Source organism: Melanotaenia boesemani, chromosome 20 (assembly GCF_017639745.1).
Source record: "Melanotaenia boesemani isolate fMelBoe1 chromosome 20, fMelBoe1.pri, whole genome shotgun sequence".
NCBI lineage: Eukaryota > Metazoa > Chordata > Actinopteri > Atheriniformes > Melanotaeniidae > Melanotaenia > Melanotaenia boesemani.
In genome coordinates, this window is record NC_055701.1 from 18,436,308 (window position 1) to 18,456,288 (window position 19,981).

The following is a 19,981-nucleotide window of genomic DNA, read 5'->3' on the forward strand; positions in this document are numbered from 1 at the left end:
AGGTCATCACTTCCCAAGGTCACACCTACACACATGTAGCTATATGCCCACTGGCGTTCAAGGCCCCCACCTCTTCAGGTCCTGTAGAGCTTTGATTCGACCTCCTGCTTGCACACAGATCTAAATAAGGCCGAATAAGCCATATCTAACAGGATAAGCCTTATTGTAATACTTAGTGATGGGACAGGCTGCTTTGGCCTGTCAGGGTTTCTTTTTTACAACCAGGAAACTTGGAAAAGGCTGAACAGCTCTGTGTTACAACACACCGTACTGTATTTTACTTATAGCTTTTTCAATTTTAATTATATGCACATCTAAGTGTGCTGCATACTTGCAAGCTCTTTTAAGAGTGTATGATTTTCCTTGTTCACACATTTAGATTACCTGGACATGATATATGTCTTCTCTATACATGCTGTCTTCTTCAAACTTTTAGATTTGAGACCCAGTTTTTGTCTGTGTGTCACCAAAGTAACAACTGTGCTCATAAAGTTAACATTGATTTTAAAAAATGCAGTAGAAGTTTATGTGATACCAATGAACAACAGCAGGTTATCTCTGTCATCTCTTTTTTGTGAGTGTAAGATTCTCTCCTCCAGCGGTTCCTCCTGGGTTGTGCAACTGTTCGGTGTTAATGCAGCAAGCATGCAAAAGATGTACAACAGCTACATCTGTATTGTGCTAATTTTCCTCTACTGACTCTCTGCAGAAGGCAAATCTCCTTGCCGTCAAGTGCTACATCTCTTTCTTTATTCTCCTCCCCTCGTGAGACAGTGAACACATTGAGGCAAATCTGTTTCCACAGCCTGTCAATAAGAGACAGCCAGCTTTGTTTTGCACGAGTATGCACACACGCACATATGCAAGCGCAATTGTGTGTGACAGATAAAGAACAAATGCATTTGTGCAAGAGCGCACATGTATTTGTGTAACCATGTGCAAACGTGTACGAAATGCCTGCGTCATGTATTCGCCATGTGAGTCACTTGCTCCATGTAAGCAGTGAGTAAGAGCCCTCCACTTTCTCATCTGTCTCGGCTCGCGCTCTCTGGGGCCCAAACAAAAGCACAGCTCTGCTGCTTCCTCATTGCCCAACAGGTTGCTTGGTCAATAATGAATGTTTAGGTGTCCTCAATGAATAACCAGGAGTTTGAAACTTGAGACACATTCAAAGGAAGACAAACAACAGCCTCACCTGCTTCCCAATTATTACAGAGGAGAAATAAAACATTACCCCTTCCCAAACCCATTTGTTCATCTCTGACATCTCATCAGCAACTGTGATGAGATGACTGAGGCCATATTTGAATAACAGCTGTCCAGGACTGTCTTTTTCAGCGGCCTGCTGGGATAATTGCAGGCGAAGCATGGAAGAGCTGGAGAACAGCAGTGCAGAGAGAAAATGGGTAAATACAGAAGTGACGTCCGTGGTTGATGACTAACTCTGTCCAGAGTCCAGATGATTGCGAATTTTCTTGAGAATGTTACGGGTAAATTAGCTCCGATTATTTTGGGTCAAAAAATAGCAACAAATATTCTGAACACAAACAGGACATGTGCTCAGGAGCTCATTGCTGTGTGCACATTTCATATTGATATTTCTGGACAATCTGTGTCAAGATGGGAGCCCTGTTTTTAGACTTATTCCTCCATCTAGTGGCGATGCACAGGTTGTTACATACAGAGCTGCACTCTGTGGATGCATACTGATAACTGAACACAATAGGTCAGCAATCTGCAAAGCAAATCAAATTGTGAAGATAAATGTTTATAATTGACATATCTGATCATATTCTTTTCAGGAGCTAAATAAAACAGAGTGATTGCACACACCCATGTATCTAGAGGTGCAAATCTGGACACTGAAGGCCCTTTAAAATCCACTTGGTGAAATTTTTTAACGATAGAAGAGAATTGAAGGCAGCTGAGGAATTATTCATCAGAGGATGGGAATGTCAAGTACAAATCTTGCACTTTTTAGGAGGGTGATCTGAATCCATATGAAATTTAGTCAGGCAGTTTTGGCACCATTGTGTTGACAAAAAAGGTAAAAACAGACCAAGTGCACTTAAACATAATACCAGCATACAATTTAAGTCTATTTTAAAAAGTAGCACTGCTTGTATTTAACATTTGAGCCTTCATCATTTTTTTTTTTCATCCTATGCCTCCATCTTCATCCTCTTCCTCTTGTTCCGGCAGGCTGCCGGGGCATGGCTCCATGGTTACGGCAACGCCCATGCCGCTGCGTCCAACAGGCATGTTGGTGACACACGTCCATTCATTCCTCTCCGGACAGTAGTACTCAATGCTGGACAGAAAGCCATGCTGGTTAAAACCTCCTGAATGGATGTAAACACACAAACACACACACACACACACACACACACACACACACACACACACACACACACACACACACACACACACACACACACACACACACACACACACACACACACCAGAGTATGGTTAATGAAGCTGATAATACACAAATTAGAGAGCTGCTCAACACTTTTAGAAGTCGCTAAATAAATAAAATTATTTTGTCTTTAAGCAATTCACTTTTGCAAATTATGATTAGCAAGTTGACTTTTAATAAAAGGACATTTTACGTTTTGATTTGCAGTTGATTTAATTTGCAGATATGGTTTGATATTTAATTTGGATGCAGCACATTTGTTTATTCCTAACATCTGAACCACAATTTATTTACCTAAACACGTAGCCAAGCAGGACTCAGCTGCATTGTATTAACACAGGAACACCTACTGACCCGTTTGCTTGTCAGCTGGAATAACTAAATTACTTAATGAGAATGCATTATTGTATTTTTACATGCTAGCAACACACCTGTAAGTGTGCTGATGTTACATATGTAGACAGAGAAATATTATAAGCTTTTCTGTCATATGAAAAAACTCAGACACCCCATGTTTATATTTCATATAGTATGAAATAATTCTTTCTGCATCGTGATGTTTGAGGGGTTCCTTGCATACATAGTAGCTCAATTAAAGTCAGCCCACGTTGTCTCAAAAGGATGGAAATGCTAAGTCGGGCTTTGAGTGGGCAATTCCACAACTTTCTGTTTCTTCCTTTTGAGCTTTTACTTGGTGGTGGATTTGCTTGAATTTAGAGTTATAGTCTTGTAACACAGTCCATCTCTGCTGTTAGCTTAATTTTTTTGGATTGACTGTGACATATTTTCTTCAAGAAACTTCTGATGCAATGAAAAATTCAATGTAGATCATTTGGTGGTGAACTGGCCAGGACCTGCTCCCACTAAATCATGACACCTCGCTTCATAACACTTTCCAAAGAGGTTATTGTGCTTAAATCATGTTTTTGGTTTAGGTCTGAAATGTCCCGTTTCTGTGTCCAAATAGTTAAATATGGATTTTATCTGTCCAAAACACATTGCTCTACACATTCTGGCTTGCATGTAAGAGTTTCTAGCAAACTTCAGTTTCTAATTTTAGAGCAGGTATCCTCCTTACACATGTACAGTTGCTTTCTGATGGTAGATGCACCTAATTTGACAACTGTGGCATCTTGCTGTCCTTTCTTGGGCTGAGCTTGTTGGGACATGGTCAAGATGGCAACTGTATTAAAGTTTCTTCACTTATAAATTATTTTCTAGATGGTTATGGCTGTTTTTTTGTTTAGTTTTTTTTCTTATGCCTTCCCAGATTGGTATGTAGCTCCAATCTTTTTCCTGAATGCCTAAAGGAGCTTTTTGGATCTCACCATGGTCATACAAAGCCAATCCAAACTCTATGTTTCAAGCTTAAATAAAAGAGCATTCTCCAAGTTCTCCAAAGAAATTCTCAAGTCTCATGTTTTACTGTCTGACAACGTGAACATCTCCTGTTGGCATGTCATGATGTTACTGACGTCAGTTATGAGACTCACCGATGACAAAGATGCTTCCCTGGTGGACCGTAACTCCGTGTGCGCTGCGGCAGTGCTGCATGGATGCCCTGGGCACCCAGATGTTCCTGACTGTATTGTACATTTCCATCGTGCATAGCTGGTTCTGCCCATCATAACCTCCTACAGCGTACAGAAAAGAGTTCACACACACCAGTCCTGCAAAAACCAACAAAGAAGGAATGGTGAGTATTTAAGTTCTTTAAGAGTCAGATGAGAAATTTTTAAACATCACAAGAAGTTCAGCAGGTTATCTATTTTGCTTTTGTATTATGTACAAAGTCAGAATGATTGAATAAGAGGTTGAAGAAGAGGTGTTGATGAGTCAGATCTTATTATGTTGGAACCGAACAAGGCTAAATGTTTCCCAATGTTTCCAGCTAATTTCCAGCTACACCGGGCAAAGGTCAGAGAGCAGACAAGATAATAAGAAAGACTAGTGAGCACAAGCACGAACAAACACACATCTGTCTAAATGTTCTACCGGCGCTCATAAAGACAACTCACCTAGTCCGCTGCGTACAGTGTTCATGGGAGCCAAATGATGCCAGGTGTTTGTGTCGGGTTGGTATTTCTCAGCTGTGTTCCAGCGGTTCTCTCCATCATAGCCCCCCACCACATACAACGCCCCACCACATGCTGCCACCCCGGCTCCCAGGCGAGCCACCGTCATCGGACAAACAAAGGACCAGCGATTAGACTCTGGATCCCACCTGCAAACCAAACAGTGGTCAGTTGGGTGATAATCTGTTACCAGTATATTAATCCACTGAAACAAATAAACGTGTCAGTGCTGCTGACTTAAAACTGATGGTGTGAAAAAACCTTCACAGTCTACATGAGCCAGTCACTACTGAGTGGATTAGGTTAAGCCAGCATCCATGCTTGATAACCATTAACAGGCTTTATTGGAAGCCAAGCAATAGGAGCAGACAGAGACAAGAAATGTTATGTTGTCCTGCAGACGTCTCAAAGAGATCAAACTCAGCTCACCTGTGTATCTACATGCCCCTCATCAATTAACACTTGAACAGTATTTTTTTATACTTATGTGAAGTTAGAATTCTGTGAGGTTGTTTGATTCACTTGTAAATTGAACACTTAAAATATAAGTTTTTAATTCATAAGCTTAAAAAACTGCCTTTGGATAGAGTCAGAGCATAGTTTGCATTAGTGTGTCTCCTCAGCTGAGTTAGCTGACCCTTGTTTTAACAATGAACAAACATCATTTAACTCACATGAAGAACTAAAATAAGGGCAACTCAATTCATTTAACATTGAACTCCTCCTAAAAGGCAAACTATTCCATGATGTGATGAGAATAAAAATTTGAGTCCAGATGAGGCAGAATGGACTGCCTGTGCTCAGGTTAATGATTTAAAGGATGTTGGCTCAGCTGTTTGCTTTGGGTTTAATCAGCTGGGGACTGCTGATAGGAGGGTAGCTATTACATCATAACTTTCGGTAAATGTTAAATTCACGTCTCGACTCTTCATGTTGACGGTGAACCTGGCTGAGAAACATTTAAGCAACAAATGATAAAACAGAATCTTAGTTTAGCAGGAGGGTACGGCTTCCCCCTGAGCCGGAGTGTCGCTTGCATTTGTTTGGGAAGCATGACAAAAGCCTTTTCTGCCATCTATTATTCCAATAAAATGAAAACTGTAATCTCCTTTGATATGTTTCACATTTCATTTTCTATTTCAATGCTTTTATAATCTATCATAATATTTATAAGCTACTAATGCAAAGACTTCCAGTAGTCCCTGATGACTAATAATAATTATCTTTTAACTCACGTCCTATAGAAATCCGCACCTTTAAAACTAAGAAAAAAACAAAAGGATTAAGGACATACTTGAAGCAAGGTTCTTTAGATTTGAAACAAAAATATTTGTGTTTTGAAGGATTGCAGCTTCTGGCAGCAAGAAGATGTAAAGCATTCCCATCCAGATTGACATTCCTGGGAAATTTGTCTCAACATGTTGTGAGAGAGCATGTGCTGTTGTCTGATTTGGCTAATAGCAAACTTCTTGGCTCTTTAGCTGGCCTACTATTCATTTTATCTCCTTCATGCCATTTACAGACTTACCCTGAGGTGGTTGAGCTTAGTTAAAGTGTGCAGTAACACATTTCTGTGCTCATTACATTCATTTTGGGAAATAAAAAGTCTTAATTTGTTTTTGGAGTGCCTAGTTGGATAAATAAATCGTACATACACATAATAAAATGTCAGAAACACTACACCTTTCCACTGTGCTGTGATGTATGGAGCCCTGGGAGCCCCCCACAGCGTAGATGCAGCCATCCACCACGGCCACCCCGACCCTGTTCCGCGGGATGTTGAGGGAGGCTTGCTGGCTCCATTGGTTGGTCATTGGGTTGTAGCAGCACAACGCGCTGGATTCAGTGTTATTTTGAAGCGACAGGTTCCTTCCTCCTACCTGGAGTAATTAAAAAAGATAAAAATTTTAACGATCCTTTCAAACTCTCAAAAACAAACTTGCAACAAGTAAGTTTTTATTTTTTTGTTTAATGTTTTTTTTATGCTATTTAAAGATTCAGATTGAAGTCTTTACTAGCATGTCATAACTGATGCAACCTACAGTGTAGATGAGTCCAAACAGCGCACAGGCTCCCAGACCGCTGCACGGAGTCCCCATATCAGCCAGTTTTAGCCAGATGTTCCTCTGGGGATCATAAGCCTCCATGGAGGCCAGTGAATGTTGTCGGTATCTGAACAAAAAAGAGTCACAAGAGAAAGCCTTGAGTTAGTGACAAGTTTTTCCAGGGAGGATGTGATATTATCTGGAATTTGAATAATCTTTGTAAACTTTGGATAAAGCAGCATGTAATTGTTTTTTTTTTTTTTTTCTTTTTGTGTTTAGGCATAAATTGAGAGACAGATCGGTGCATCATTCACTGTGATGTGGACCCTGAACTGTTCTGTTGTGGTGAAGATGTAACTGAGCCAAAATGCAAAGGTCTCAAATCACTGGTCGATTTTATGCTCCGACCCTCACCTCTGGTCACGAGCCGTGAGTTATGACTAAAAGCACAAAATCAGGGATGCAAGCAGCCGAAATGTGTTTCCTGTCTCCCTTAGAGACAGGGTGGGAAGCTCAGTCATCCAAGAAAAGCTTGTAGTAGAGCTGTTGCTCCATCTTGGTGATATGTTCTAGGCACATTCAACCAGGAGAAGGCCTTGGGGAAGACCCAGGACATACTGGAAGCACTGGAAACGCATCGGGATCCCACCAGATGAAATAGAAGAAGTGGCTGGAGAAAGGAAAGCCTGGGCTTCCATGCCTAAGCTGCTGCACCCATGAACCAACCTCATTTAAGCAGAACAAGATGGATAGATGTTCATGTTATATGTTTTTTTTATATAATTTACTCACCCAATTATTGATTAAATCTGATGAGAATTACAGTGGTGAGGATCCAAAGCATTAAAAACACCTGTGAAGAACTGTAACCCTGGCATTTTTGTCTTTTTAGTTGCATTCTCAGGAATTCATGACCACTAATATTATCCAAAGAAGGTTTTAGGTTCTAAAGAATTCTCCCAGACTCCTTTGTGACCTCAGTTTAGAAGCTTTGGTCTTCACTTTCTTCCATTTAGTGAAATCAGGAGTCTTTTTAGATGTCTGTTTATATTCTACAACATCAACATCCCTTAGAACATGTTAATAAAACAGAAAATATAAACTATAAATTATCCAACTTTGCTTGTATTTTAGAGAAAGGTTTCAAAACACAGTTTCCCTGAATAAATAAAGGGGTTAAAAACCAGGATAACTTTTATTATTAATGTGAAAAGCAGGTTCATCTGTACAGAAGACCTGTTACAAACCACTAGAAAGTAGATTTAATTGTTTTCTGTAGGTGAATCTGACTTACATAACAGCTTGAAAGTGTGCATAAGTTGGAGAAATAGGTTTGCTATAGTCTGCACAGTACATAAGATTAAGTGTGTGTTACTGGGGATTTGTGAGAGGCATACCCGCCGGCCACGTAAATGAGCTGGGTACCGCGGATCGGTGCAGGAGGAAGCTTCCTCAGTGTCATGTCCTGGAAGATTTTAGACAGGAAGTCCTTACAGGAGTTGGCCTGGAGTTAAACAGAAGAACAAAAATTCAAATTGGTGAAGAGTTTGTAACATAATAACTAACCACTACAGAAAAATGTCTAAATAAATCACTTATTGAAAGAACCACTAACAAAGAATGTAGTTTCTAAATTCTAAATCAGAAGACAGTAATGTTTCTACACTGCTGTAACTTCATAGGAAAAAAATTATGTTTTGGAAAAAAAAAAAAAAAATCATTTGTGTTTCCATAAATAAGAAAACACACTGTAAAGCCAGCTACACACTGGCTGTGTAATGTGTGTATTGATTATTTGAATTCACCATCCTATTGATTTTGTGCATGTGTTGCAGGTGGATAACTTTAACGTTTTCACTTGCAGGGTCACATCATCCGTGGATGACACAAAATTCTACAACCACACATACAACTGGTTTGAAGGCATTACAGGCTGCGCTTTACCTTGCTGAGGATGGGGCAAGACAGGAGCTGGTTCTTCAGGAACTTTGGAGGCAGAGCATAAATATGGACTGCATTCAGCAGCGCATGTAGATACTGGGCTCTGCCCTCTGTGTCCCAGCGCACCCAGTCTGTACAAGCCTTATACACCTGATGAGGATTTTATTTTCATTTGATCAAGCTTACAGGTTTTTATTCAGACAATTTCTTATCTTCTGAAATCAGATGATTTATAAAGAATATCTTCACTCACTTCAGACTCACAGAGCACCTTGAGACTGTCCTGACTGATGAGCTCCAGCAGCTGGCAGTGAGACAAGCTGAAGAACTCTTCCACCTTGGTCACCTAGATCCAAGGTAGAACAACAGCAGACAGGCTTTCAGATTTTAGACATAGACAACTCAGTGTGGCTGCAAGGTTTGTAAAAATTATAGTCAAGACTCAGATTCAGAAGACATACTCTAATTTTAGGCTTCACTTGCAGTGCTCAAATTTTCCCTTGACAATAATGACTGGTTTCAGGTTTTAGATGTTAAACATTGCACCTGTGCTTGTACTGAGATCATGCAAGGACAGCATGTAGTACAGTGTAATTGGTGTTAAAAAACCAAACAAAATGCAGAATACTAGCCAATGAAATCAGCCACTAGGGTGTAACTAATTAATTATGCATGAGAAAAACATATAAAAATAGCTCCTTTGTGGACTCTCTGCCATGCTCCATCTTTGAATTAGTGCAACATTTCTATGATATCCAGGCAGAATGAGAAGTACGACGATGTGGCTGCTGACCATTTGCCTGTCAGGGGCTTTGGTTCAGACAGATACGACCACATAGTCTGACCTCAAAGCTCAGTTGCAAACACTGAGCTGGTGGAGAAGCTAAGGTTAATGGAGAACAGGCCGGCAGCAAGTGAACAAAAAATACAAAACTAGGAGGCGTTAATTAAGTACTTGAAAGCTGAGCTGTGTGAGTAGCTCCACTACATGAGACAGGCAAAAAAGATGTAAAGAGGTAAAAACAAGAGAACAGTTGTGTGAATCATGGGACTACAACTTTATTCTCAGGTGAGCAATGATAAACTTTTGTGCTATGTTTCCTCAACCCAGCAGCCTTCTCCGTGGCTTTGAGTGATGATGCGGGGCCATTTACCATGGAAACAACACTGGTTTATATAGGAGCCATCACTAACATCAGCAATGCATGCAACACCTTAACAGGTGTGTATTGATCTAAATATACCTTCTTCAGAGCCTTAAGGGACTGACAGGTAAATGTCAGCTCTCTTTTTCTTACAGTGCAGGATTCTTCACTGCCCCATCACAGTACCCAGAGGGTTCTACTGAACTATGCTTGGAATCACTAGGAAGACTATAAGCATGTTGGCAGTGGTGTAGTCTTTGAGCTCTCACAGGGTGATTATTTTGTACGTGCATGGTATAGTGTTACCAAATTTGGGGGAAACAGTTTCAACATTTCAGTGGTTCCATTATTTCTGCTATGTGAGAACAACTGAAATGCTTAATGAAGAATAAAACTTTCAAGCGATAACCTGACCCAACCTAGAAATTGTTGTTAAATTTGAGGCCAAATGCTGCATGTAATGCATGTTTGTACCTCACCTCACTGAAGTGTGTATTGATGTACTCTCGGCACCGGTGGTGCAGTTCTGTGCAACCGATCTCTTCTGCGAAGCGGGCGATGCCGATGACATTAGCCGGCTCCAGGTGCTTAGTGAGGAAATCACAGCATGCCTTGGCTACGTCCTCCATGTGATACCTTACAACGTTTAACAGAGAGGAGAGAAAGAAGACAATTTTAAAAAAGCAAGTTTAACTTCTATTTTCTAAATCGAGACACTTTCTACAGTTCCTAAGCTTACCTCATAGCAGCCAAAAGAACATGCAACACACACTTCTCTCCCACTGTGATGCGGGAGGTGTAGGCGAAGTCGATCAGTCGACCCACCACCTCAGGGCACACATCGCGCAGGGTCACCTCTGAGGCGCTGCACTCTTTGAAGCCTCTGGTGAACATGGCCCTGAAGTACGGGCTGCAGGAGGCCAGGACCACCTTGTGCACCTAAACAAAGTGTTGAATGAGAATCAATTTGTTATTGGTGTCCTGATTGAAACAGGCAGGTTTACAGCTTTAAAAAAGCTTAAAAAAAAAAGAACTTACTTTTACAGTTTAAGCAACTGAACATCTAGTTTCAACTCACCAATCACAAAAGCAGGTAAGTGCTATAATGGCTCCTCTGAAGGGACCACATGAGGCAGTTACTGTACATAAATGCAGCGAAGGACTCGCTATAACACCTTTAGGCAGCTAGAAAAAACTGACTTTACAGTCATCATTTAGAATCATCAAGTTGGGGGCCTTTGAGAAAAAATGGTGCCAAACTGTGAATAAATGGCCATTTTGGAAAGCTCATCTAAACCGTTGACATGTAAATACTAAAACCACTCACATTTTGTTATGCTTCACTTTAACATTGTTAGCCTTTGCGGTGATAATGTTAACCTATTTTACTATATTTTGATCCTGAAAGTGTTTGTTTTTATTGTTTTTTTGTTATTATTTTTCCTTTGTGCTACGTGCCATCTTCATTTATTCTCCACCAGTAACACATACACTGATATTAACACATCTTAACAAATGTCCCAAGTGTTTCCTTTATTATGACTCCAAAAGTATTCAATTGCAAAAATATGGGTATTTCACTCTCAAGTAAAGGCCTAAAAAAATAGGCATGTGGCTTGAAGGGTTAAGAACAAAAAAGGCTACCACCAGGTTAATTAGCAGCAAGGTATCACAGTTATAATTCCACATCATTATTTATCATATTTGTCTTCATGTCTAACAAGTGGATCCTCTTCAAGATGTGTTTGTTTTACCAAATTACCCCTAATGTTTATAGTGTGATAGCTTAAAAGAGGGAGGAGGGAATCCAAATAGTCAATTGGAGTATTGATCCTGACAGCCCTGGCCTTTGGCTGAAATATTTAATTATTACAGTTTACGATTGTGTAGGGAGTATTTCCAGTGTTGTGTCATTACATATAAATCTTCTTATGTGACAAACACTTTCTCTCTGGAAGTAGATATGTTATATCTAAATGGGACCTTTCTATCTAGATAAAGGGACTAAATATACAAAAAGTGAATGCGGGGGTGTGCCTGGTTGTTGTTCTCCTTTCTCTCTGTGTTGGCCTCGTGACCCATCCACGGAGTGGGTCCGCTCCTTTACACTCAGCCGGCAATGGCTCGGGGAGGCGTGATGAAGAGTGGTGGAGGAGGAGTTTGCCTTTTGAATGGAGAGGAAAGTGTTTGTTGATGGACAGAGGCTTTACCAAAACAAAAGAGGCAAAGAGGCTGATTTCCCGGTTTGAATGGAGTGAAAATTCCGCCCACCCGGCTTGCAGCCGGGTCACTTTGGCAGTAAATGGTGCGGACCCAGTATTCCACCTCTTGCCTGGTAGCAGCTCAGATGGATTCCAGCCATTCACAGATAGGATTCTGAATATATTTTACTGATCTCCAGTCAATGTGCCTGGTAGATTCCTAAAGTTATAAGCCAATCAGAATTTCTATTAACCAAATTTTTGGAGGGACAATAAGCCAGATTATAAGTGCAACTGAATGAATTTAATCATACATGATTCTTTAACTTTTTGTAAATTGATGTTTTTCACAGAAATGACAATAAAAGGAATTACACACCAGGGAAAATAACTACTGCAAGACTTATTTTTTTATTAATTTTTTTGTTTAGGGTATGTCAAAGAATATGGAGGGGTTGTATGTCTTAATTAAGAGCAATGCTTGCAAGCGTGAAATGGATAAATAACCTTTATTTAGGCAGATATGTCAGGTGAGAACCAATTCTTGTTTTAAAACCAATTTATTAATTTGCAATCAATCAGTCAGTTTAATTTTTTACTGTATTTATTTTATATTGTATATTTATTAATAATAATTTATGGTCATTAAATTATCTAATATGTAATATAAAATTATTAATTCATTCTAGTCTTTTATTGCAGTCCCTTTTCCATTATTATTATTATTATTATTATTATTATTATTATTATTATTATTGGGGGTTTTTATTATTTTAAAACCCTAACAGTTTTTCATTATTTATCTAAATGTGCTCATTCATTCATTTAAAAGATAAAATAGCTGCAGGTGGACCCTGGAGCAAACAATGGCTACCTGAACAACCTGGTGTTAAGTCAGTGAGGCAACATGTATGCCCAGATTTTTTTATTCATTTAATTTTTGGGCTATTATTTTTCTTTTTTTTTTTTTTTTTTTTTTTTGAGAGGTAAGGATGTTGCAAATGCCCAAAGATCATAACAAATATATAACAAATTTCAGCAAGATTGGAATAGTTCCTAGATTACCTTGAAGTCCATAATCCTTTCCTTGTACGTGACTCGTAATACCAAGTCACATAACATCTCCTGTCGTCTCAACTCATCCATGACCATCAGCGATCTGGAGGCGTGATTCTCGACGGTGTAGTCAAGATAGCCAGACCCGTGCATCGAGGGAACCACAATGGCAGAGAAATCAGAGTCACGTGTGGGACGTTTCTTCCTGACTGGGCAATTCATACTGAAGAGAGTGAAGGGGTCATTCCAGGTTATGTTTTTCAGTGGAGACAGACTCATATAGTCATCTACAGTCTAATCTGTCCTTAAACTCTTATTTCACTTTCAGCATAAGGAATTCATTTGGTCTTTAACTCATAGATGTGAAGGCTTAAGTCAGCAGATGTCCTTTGATTCTCCATTTTAAAAGCAAAGAAAAATATATATATATATATATATATTAACAGAAATATTGATTCAATCAGTAGACATTTCCCATTAATTTAAAGGTTTGAACAGCATAACGCGGCTCTCCACTGGTTGTCCCAGCCATAGCCAGCAGGCAGAGTGAAATGCCCAGAGAGAAAGCCAGTTGAAGCACAAAATAACTTAAAGTCATGTTTCTCTGCACAGATATGGAGGGGGAACAAACTTGAACCACACAATGCTCCCAGATCCACATAATCAGGCACCAGCATGACTGACAGCATTTGTGTTAGGATCAGACAGTTCCCAAGTCAAGCCATGATCATTAAATCCTTCTTGGTCCAGATTTCACAGGGTTCATGGGTTTGTAAGTAAATATTTCAGAGGTTCTTTGTCATTTGTTGTCTCACACAAGACAGGGAAGCATCTATGATTTCTTCAACCTGGTGCTGTGATGCTTATCCTGTAAAAGTGGAGAAAAAACAGTAAGGAAAGCTGACAATACTTTTTTTTGGCTTGAAAATCAGAACATCATGTGAATGGTTTTCTTTATGAATGTATGGTTGTGTAATTTTCACACACTTCAAGTTTCACTTCCTTGAAGTCAAAACGGAAAGCATTCTGAAGACACAGCTTTCACGCCAGCAAAGGGTCAACTGGTTAATTTGAGGCGCTTAATAATTGACAATGTAGAAAAACATTCCTCTGTTTCAAAGCTAGTGTGGATTAATGAATATTCAGAAAATGTCTGTTAATAATAAAGTAACCTGATATTATTTTCTCAGTTAGTCATGTATTCATTTTTTTTACTGATAAACCGTAACAGATCCTGTTAGGATATTTTCTTTTTCTTAAATTTTCAGTTATTTTTTTTTTAATTATTGGCTTCAACAAACAAGAGAAGTAAACTGCAGAAAGTAAAGGTGAAAATGCAAAAGAATCAAATTGTATCGTACAAAAACAAACTAATTTTGATTCGCACAGGCCTCAATGTGAATAAGTGTTAGCAGTGCTACGCTAATGCCATTTGCTTGAAAACTGAAAATAAAAACAATAATGTTGATGTTGTTTACCTGACTAATATGCATTTGTTTCAGTCCAGAGTTTCTGTTGTGTTTTACTGTTGTTTATAGAGGAGAGGAGGGACGGGTGAAGGGGAGACAAAGTAAAGAAAGTAAGCTAATCTCACATTTAATTGCTTTCTTTGTACTAAAACATGACTAACTTTGTTTCTGCTTAACTTTATGAGTTAAGCTAATGTTACGCTAATGCTAATGTTAATGATTTTATAGAGATTTAGAGCCACAGCTGCATAATTCCAGAGGGATATTCATATTTATCCTGAAAGTGTTTTTTTTTTTGTTTGTTTTATTTTAGGTGAGGCTGAATTTTTTTTTTACCCTTGTACCATGTTTATTTATTCTTCACCAGTAACACATACACTCATGTTTACACACCTTAACAAATCTCACAAGTCTTTCCTTTACTATGACGCCAAAATTATTCAAATAAACCTTGTTGTTACATATATTTCTGTATGAATATACAATTTTTGAGCAGAGGCCTAAAGAAATAGTCACAGGGCTTAAAAGGTTGATCAACTAATTGGTTTTTTTTTTGTTTGTTTTTTTGTTTTTTCCTTTTGCTAATAAAAATTCTCCAGTTAGAACTCTTTTCCTCTGCTAGCTTTAAAGGGTTCAGCCAGAGTTGACTGCAAACACTGAGTGTGAGTTCTCCTGATAGCAGCTAGCCGATAAACATACATTCACATTTATGCCATTTAAACAAATATTATAAATTGACTCTAATCAGACACCAGAGGCTGTTAAACCACTTATTTTCTGAGCCTAATTCCCCTCCATGTCCCTACTTATTATCTGGACATGAAGAAAAATCAGTTCTCAGAGCTAGGACAGGCCGGTGTCATGATTCATTTCATCTCTGTGCTGACTGGAACCTGTCTGACATCTATAATAAATAAGTAAATGTTGTCACAGGCACATACTAATAACAATAATCTGACTGACATTTGAGAGCAGTAAACTAAATCAACACAATCAGATAAATATATTATAACATGCTTCATAACAAAGGAGTGTTTGCTTTTATTGTTTTCAATAAAGCTAAAATTAACTGTGATAAAAAAAAGAAATGTGTTTAATCAATCCAATAAAGTGCCTGCAGTGGATAGCAGATAAGCACCGTATGATGTATGTTTTAATGGTGCCACTTTCATTCATTAAAAGCTAATTATTAATCTCATTATACACTTTATCAATTACTGAGCCTGACAGGTATAAGCTGGAGCTGGGACCCTTAAATTAAGAGGATTAAAAATAACATATAATCATGAGTATCTGATATAATTCACCTACTTTTGTATCAACTCAATGGGTCATTTTGCTCCAGATTTCCTTTTCTAAACGCTATAAGCTTTTATCATAATTCTAAATCTGTCATATTTATTTAGGGATTACAGATAGTTTTTATTATGACTAATACGCAGCATTCCACCTGTCCATGTTTGTGATGGATTCCCTGGAGCCAGCACTGCCTTCTTTTTACATTAATGCATTCCTAACTAAAGTTGAATGACTGCTTGGCATGGCATTATGTTGGTAATGTGCAGAGATTTGCAGGTAAACATTTAATTGTTTAGCTTTTTATGTAGTAAGCTGCAACTTATGAGACTAAAAGAATTAGGTCAATGCCAGGAAATACTTCACTGAATGGATATTTTTGGAAAACGCAGGCTGTTAGGAAAGATCTTTAGTCTGCTGGCTTATTTCCTAATGTGTTTCATTTGTTGTGGGAGGGATTTTCTTATAAATACCTTGTTTAAAATGAATTAAAGCGTAAAGTTATGCATCATAAAACAGCCCCCATGGGGATGAAAAGAATCCCAGGGTTGTCAGCCAGATTCTTTGCACACTGTGTCTGGCTCCTAAAAGCTAATATGGTGGCAGCCAAATGGGACAAAACACTCTAGAAACAAATGGGAGAGATCTTGAGGGCTATACAGTCTATGCTTTGGGTGAGTAAAACAGATGTTATTGTAAAGGATGGAGCACGCATCATGTTGGCTCATTGGAGGACTATATGTAAGAGCATCCTTATAACTTAAGGGTTGGATAAATATGATAAGGCAGAGAGTCACACAAGCATTCAGCAAATGCGGACCAGCAAATCTGCATTCAGTGAATGTAAAAGACATAAAGAAGTACTGTGAATACTCAGTTTGATTTGTAGTTCAGAACTCAGATCAACAAAGTTCTGCAGGCTCATTTAGCTAAGTTAAAAAGCAAACAGGCAAAAACAATAAAGAATTCAGTAATGAGGGATATTTTCCCCCAATCAGCCGACACTCTAAGGTGAGATCTGTATGTAAAATCTGGTAACATCCTTCAGTGGGAGTCATTGAGATTAAGATCAGTGCAGATTGAGCAGGAGGATTGCAGGGTGTGGACGCACAGAATTACATGTAAAAGTTGTCACATCTGGCTTAAAATGAATCAGTCTGGTTCTTTTATTAGTTAAGTGTTTTGTTGTTGAAAGTGATAAAGATAAAGATCATCAACATTGTTTTGTTAACTTGTAAGCTTATGCATCTATTACTGAGCTGTTTTATACACTCAATACACCCTTAAAAAGCTGTAGAATCTGAGGATGGACTGACCAGTGACTATTCAGAAACACAAAGATAACACCTTATGGAGAACCTATAAAAACAGTTAACACAGGACAACTTCTTGTCTAGCAAACAAGAAATCTCTGCATTCCAGTGTCGCTGCAGTTTGAAGCAGAACAAATCCACTCTTAAACTTTGCAGGGAGGGAGGACTTTGGTAGTTCTGTCTATTAGTTACAGAAAATGCATCATAACAATTCTTAGATTTAAAAATTGTCAGCAGCAAATAAGTTGAACTCCACCCTGCTCATCCCGCTGGTGACAAAACCATGCAAATTTTTAAATAATGACCTACAGCTGAACAGTTTTCATCCATATTTCATCAGTTTCACAATGAGTAAAGCAAAGGGTGCTTTGGATAGAAAGAGTTCAGCTTTGCAGAGTTGCACAATTAAGTCCGCAAAGCCCAAGGCTTTCTCACATCTCACCCTGAAGTCAGTTGGTCTGTTTGCTGATCATATGACCAAAAGAATCCGACTCGGACAGACACAGAGCATTGTGGAGGGAGAAAGATTGCGAAGGGAACATACAGCTACAAAGAAGGAGGGAAAAATAACATAATAAAGGAGAAAGGCAAAGATAAAATTCAATGTAGTCATTTGAGGAAAGTTATAATCACGGGGGGTTGAGAGCATGAGAGGGGAAGCGAGAGCATAGTTTTCCATAAAGGGCCATTGTGCTTGGATATGTCAACCCCCTTCAAGGTTGATTAAGAGAGGAAAAGCTAATAGTCACACAATGTGCAGAACATAAAGCAGTTTTCCCCTTGTCTGTGAGGACATTAGTTCTGAACAGTTTGCTGAGTTGAGTGTAAAAAATATATATATTTTACATTGAAAACAAAGACTAATAACTTCGATTTAGTCTTTATTGTGTCTGCTGCAGAATTTAAAGCAAGTGACGCTATCTCAGTGCAGAAGAATTAACCATTTACAGATTGGTTCTGCTGGCAGGCTGCATACAGGACAGAACAGCAATCTGCTGGCTTTAGCCAGTGCAGTCAGCTTTCAGCTGCACACACACTGCAGAAAACCACGGGAATTGATATGAGGAATGAAGATTCTCTTGCACAACCTTTGAAACCATGCAAAATCTGCTGAGCTGTCATGACATGATCTTTTGAAATATTTTCAGCAAGTCATCCTCCATAACAACTTAATTTGGTTGTCAAAGGCTGAGAGTGACATTTAAAACACGAAAACAGTGTACAACTACTTATAAATCATTTCAATCAACATGAAATTCAGCCATGTGCTATATTGAAAATAAGATTTAAGAATGTAGGACAGTTTCACCACACAGCCTCCTGACCACGCACTTGCCATGTCAGCAAATGCAAACACAGTGAACAAAGAAAACACCTTAATATCTTGACTAGTGTGAAGTAACATGCGCAAAAAGTGAACTAAGGATCGATTGATAAACACAAAAACAGTCCAAAACAACATCAGCAAAGCAGCGTAGTTGCCTTAGTGCTCTTTTGTGTAATGGGATTTGTTGAACGGTAGTTGCTGTTTGCACTTTTATTCTGAGTAATGTGACACAGATTTTTACATTTTGTCATGTCATTGTCACATTACTCATGCTACTACTTTACATTCAGGAATATTTACTAAAACATGTATTAAACATTTATTTAAAAAATATATATGATAAATGTTTGCTGGTGAATTATCTAAAGCTGATATCCAGTCATAGTTAATAATAAATTTAGTTTTTTCCCATCTTAGAGCTTTATAGTGCAAGAAAAAAATTTTTTTTCCATGTTTACTTTTCATTTTCTGTTTTTTATAAACTGAATAAATTAAATAATCAAATGAAAGCAAACAATAGGAGAAAACTTATTGCAGATCTCTTAGACTTTCAGCTCTTTGGGATTCTTAAATCATGGGAAACTTTGTAGATGACAAAAACTACAACTGCAATATAATCTCCCAGCTGTGATATAAAGACTTTTACTCCCTCCACAAACGATGAGCATAATGTTTCGATTCCCTTTTCGGAGGCTGCGCGAACACTGAGGAAATAAACTAAGAAAACTAACTTAAAAGCTGCCGTGCATTTTTAAGGATTTGGTCAATGAATAGTGGGATTGTTATTAAAAAAATTGAATCACGAGTGCTGTTAGATAAGAAACTCTGGAGACCAATAAGAACTTACTTCTTCGCTCTTTTCTCCCGTAAAGGGCGCGTCAACACACAGTGCGTAAAAGTGTTATTGAAAAAAGCTGCAGATTCACTCACCAAAACAGCACCTGAAGTCGACTGTGAGACTCCGGATCACAACAAAACACAACACGGCGCACTAAAGTGAAAACAAACGCGCCCAGTCGGGAGTTATTACACCGCAGGATGTGCTCTCAGGAAAACGTCTGTCCTCTACGTCAATGGGAGAAATGTGCAGAGTCGTAGCTGCTGTTCGTCGCTGCAAGCGGATGTCCAAAGGCTGTTGTGGTGGTGGTGGTGGTGGTGCGGGGGCGGGGGGGGGAATGTGCGCACCAACATGACTCTGCAACTCTATGCATGGCAAACACTGCAGGTAACGCGCATGTACAGAGAAGAGCTACATGGCAACAAGTCAAAGGGTGGAATTCCTCAAAACTGAAACTAAACATGGAGCAGAGATAGGACGTCGTCGGGAATTATGTAACAGTTACACAGCTGAAACACTCCAGCCAGAGGGTTGGAAAGAAGTGTATAAAAACTGTCCACCCCTAGAACACACACATAGACAGACATCCGTGCGCCTGTCTTTGCCCAACAGAGACAAAACAAAAAAGTTTGTATTGATGAGTCATGCATTTGAAAGAAACGTCTGTCTCACTTAGTCATCTTAGCTTAGCTGGTTTTTTGTGTTTCACCAAACATTAAGAGGAACAACACAAACACTGATAGATTCATGTAACATAATTTCTAATTAGAAATTTTAGATGAATGTTCGGAGATTGGAGATCTTGCAAACAAAACAATTCACTGAAAGCAAAAAAGGCATCCATGTTGCATAA

At 38.7% G+C, this 19,981-nt stretch overlaps 1 protein-coding gene across 3 annotated transcripts; it reads right to left on the reverse strand.

The window, feature by feature from the left end:
• Positions 1-1,879: 1,879 nt before the first annotated feature.
• On the reverse strand, positions 1,880-19,434 carry keap1a (kelch-like ECH-associated protein 1a). 3 transcript variants are annotated; one of them, XM_041971427.1, is made up of 12 exons: positions 19,221-19,434; positions 12,895-13,753; positions 10,368-10,567; positions 10,108-10,264; positions 8,737-8,829; positions 8,487-8,633; positions 7,940-8,046; positions 6,540-6,669; positions 6,181-6,377; positions 4,441-4,646; positions 3,916-4,092; positions 1,880-2,311 (listed from the first exon to the last, which is right to left on the reverse strand). In XM_041971427.1, the coding sequence occupies exons 2-12, from the start codon at positions 13,162-13,164 to the stop codon at positions 2,226-2,228; spliced, it is 1,770 nt and encodes a 589-aa protein (XP_041827361.1). In that variant the 5' UTR covers positions 13,165-13,753; positions 19,221-19,434; the 3' UTR covers positions 1,880-2,225. The 3 variants fall into 3 exon arrangements, with proteins under 3 accessions (XP_041827361.1, XP_041827359.1, XP_041827360.1); XM_041971425.1 differs by having other exon boundaries at positions 1,880-2,342; positions 19,221-19,432; XM_041971426.1 differs by having other exon boundaries at positions 1,880-2,342; positions 19,134-19,432.
• Positions 19,435-19,981: the final 547 nt, after the last annotated feature.

What these genes read in the sequence shown, in the direction of transcription:
- keap1a (XM_041971425.1), bottom strand. Translation starts at nt 13,164, where the DNA reads ATGAGTCTGTCTCCACTGAAAAACATAACCTGGAATGACCCCTTCACT. An exon ending in AAAGGATTATGGACTTCAAG is followed by an intron (nt 10,568 to 12,894) that starts GTAATCTAGGAA and finishes CACTTTGTTTAG; the next exon opens with GTGCACAAGGTGGTCCTGGC. An exon ending in TGTTTGGACTCATCTACACT is followed by an intron (nt 6,378 to 6,539) that starts GTAGGTTGCATC and finishes TAATTACTCCAG; the next exon opens with GTAGGAGGAAGGAACCTGTC.